A 1820-nucleotide genomic window follows, 5' to 3' on the forward strand; every position below is an offset into this window, starting at 1 on the left:
GGGGGCCACAAGGAATGCCCTCCCCCTGCCTGGCACCCACACTGCAGCTGCCCTGTGGCGCAGGTGCAGAGTGGCTCAGCAAAGTGCCACATGCTGTCTGGAAGCTGGGGCTGCTCCATGCGTCAGCTGGAGCCCAGCACCACTCAGCTCCAGCAGCCCAAGCTCCTGGACACTGCATGGCGCCCAGGTGCCAAGCAGGGGGGCAATCCCCACTACCCCCCACTGCCCTGTGCTGCATGGGGGGGGGGCTCTGCCACAAGCACCCAGAGGTCCCAATCACTACTGCTTTGCCTGCTTTTTTTTTTTTTTTTTTTTTTTTTTTAAGTGCCAGGACTAGGCTGGGAGGGGCATAGGACTAGGAGGGGTATAGGGCCGGACAGGGCAGCCACGAGGGATTCTCCCACAGCTCCCTCCACCAGGCACAACCAGAGGATCTGCAAGAGAACCCGCAGCCACCCAGTTGTGCCTGCCTCTCCCCAGCCGATCCGAATCAGCGCAGAATCTTCCAAAGCTGATTCGGCTGAATTGATTCAGGGCAGTGATCTGAATCTCCGAATTGAATCACTGTCCTCTGAATCGGCCAAATCTGAATCCAAATTCAATACTTCCCTATTCGCACAGGCCTGCCCATTACCTGCTGGAGGTCCTGGGTACACAGGGATAAAATACTCCTGGCATTATAGATTACTACTCCAAATATAGCTTTTTATAGCTGGAGAGTCATTTTTGTCATGTGGCTGGTCTAACTTTATTACGGGATTAACCATTTAATTGTTTGATTATTACTTTGCAGGTGTGGCCAGTCTAAATTTATTGCACGATTAACCAGTTAATTGTGTAATATATGTAATGTGCAGCAAGGGCCTTAGCTACCTTTATACTCAGAGAAACACAGGATCGGCTGTTCTCGCTGGTCCTCAAATCAAGCCACACAAATTGGAGAAGGTTCCTTTGGGGCCCTTCCTCCACCCACTCAGAACATGTCTGGCAGCCAGGAGAGTTTAACAATTATACTTCCATACAACTGAGCCAGCCCTTATGATACTCACTAATATGGCAAATTAAATTTTTTTTGGTATTGAATGAGTGTTAAATCAAGCACATACTTAAGTACCTGGCTGGATCAGAGGCCTTAGGGAGGTTTTAGACCTGTGTATTTCCACTGTTTTCAGAGCAGGTACTCTTAATTTGTGTCAGGTCAGTGACAAGAGGAAAATCAAGACAACCAAAACTGAATTTACACCCAGTTCAGAGAACTATCCCTCTTTTACAGCAGCATTTAAGCATGTTAACATTTTAAGTATGTTCGTTGAAGTTGATGGGACTTGAGCACAGGTATAATTTTAAGAGTTTGATTTAAGCTGCCCTGAAGGGGTCTAGAATAGAGCCCATACATGCTGCATTGGAGGTACTAAACTAGGCCCTAAGGGAAGGTATATTTCATCTCTCAGGAAAATAAAAGAAAAAAGGTTTACTTTTTTTGGGCGTGAATACAATTTTTTCCAGTTCCTCTCTGTTTTCTCTGATGGTAGAAATGACTTGTATGTCCAGGCAGGCACACTGCGTACAGATGTATTCCATTATGCCCATGAGGTTAGTGGCACTGCCAACTCCAATGGAGGCAGTTAAACCCACAATCTGAGTACACATTTAAATACAGAAGAGTTACTTTCCTGTCCCACACATGCACACCAACACAAAAAAAACCACCAGCCACTAAAACTGATGGCCCCATCTGACTCAGATTGTTACTAACACATAGGAAGTGGAGGACAAAAATCAAGGATTAATTTGATTAATCCCACCTCCACCCCCCCCCC

General features: G+C 46.8%; 1 protein-coding gene across 3 annotated transcripts in view; it reads right to left on the reverse strand.

Moving 5' to 3' along the window:
- The window catches only part of DDX58 (DExD/H-box helicase 58), a 40734-nt gene that overhangs the window by 15764 nt on the left and 23150 nt on the right, over window positions 1-1820 (reverse strand). For all 3 annotated transcript variants that reach the window (XM_006024968.3, XM_025205737.1, XM_025205738.1), the window contains one exon: window positions 1476-1638. In XM_006024968.3, coding sequence (XP_006025030.1) covers window positions 1476-1638 — 163 coding nt within the window. The remainder of the gene's footprint in view (window positions 1-1475; window positions 1639-1820) is intronic.

Source organism: Alligator sinensis, unplaced genomic scaffold (assembly GCF_000455745.1).
Source record: "Alligator sinensis unplaced genomic scaffold, ASM45574v1 scaffold649_1, whole genome shotgun sequence".
Lineage (NCBI taxonomy): Eukaryota > Metazoa > Chordata > Crocodylia > Alligatoridae > Alligator > Alligator sinensis.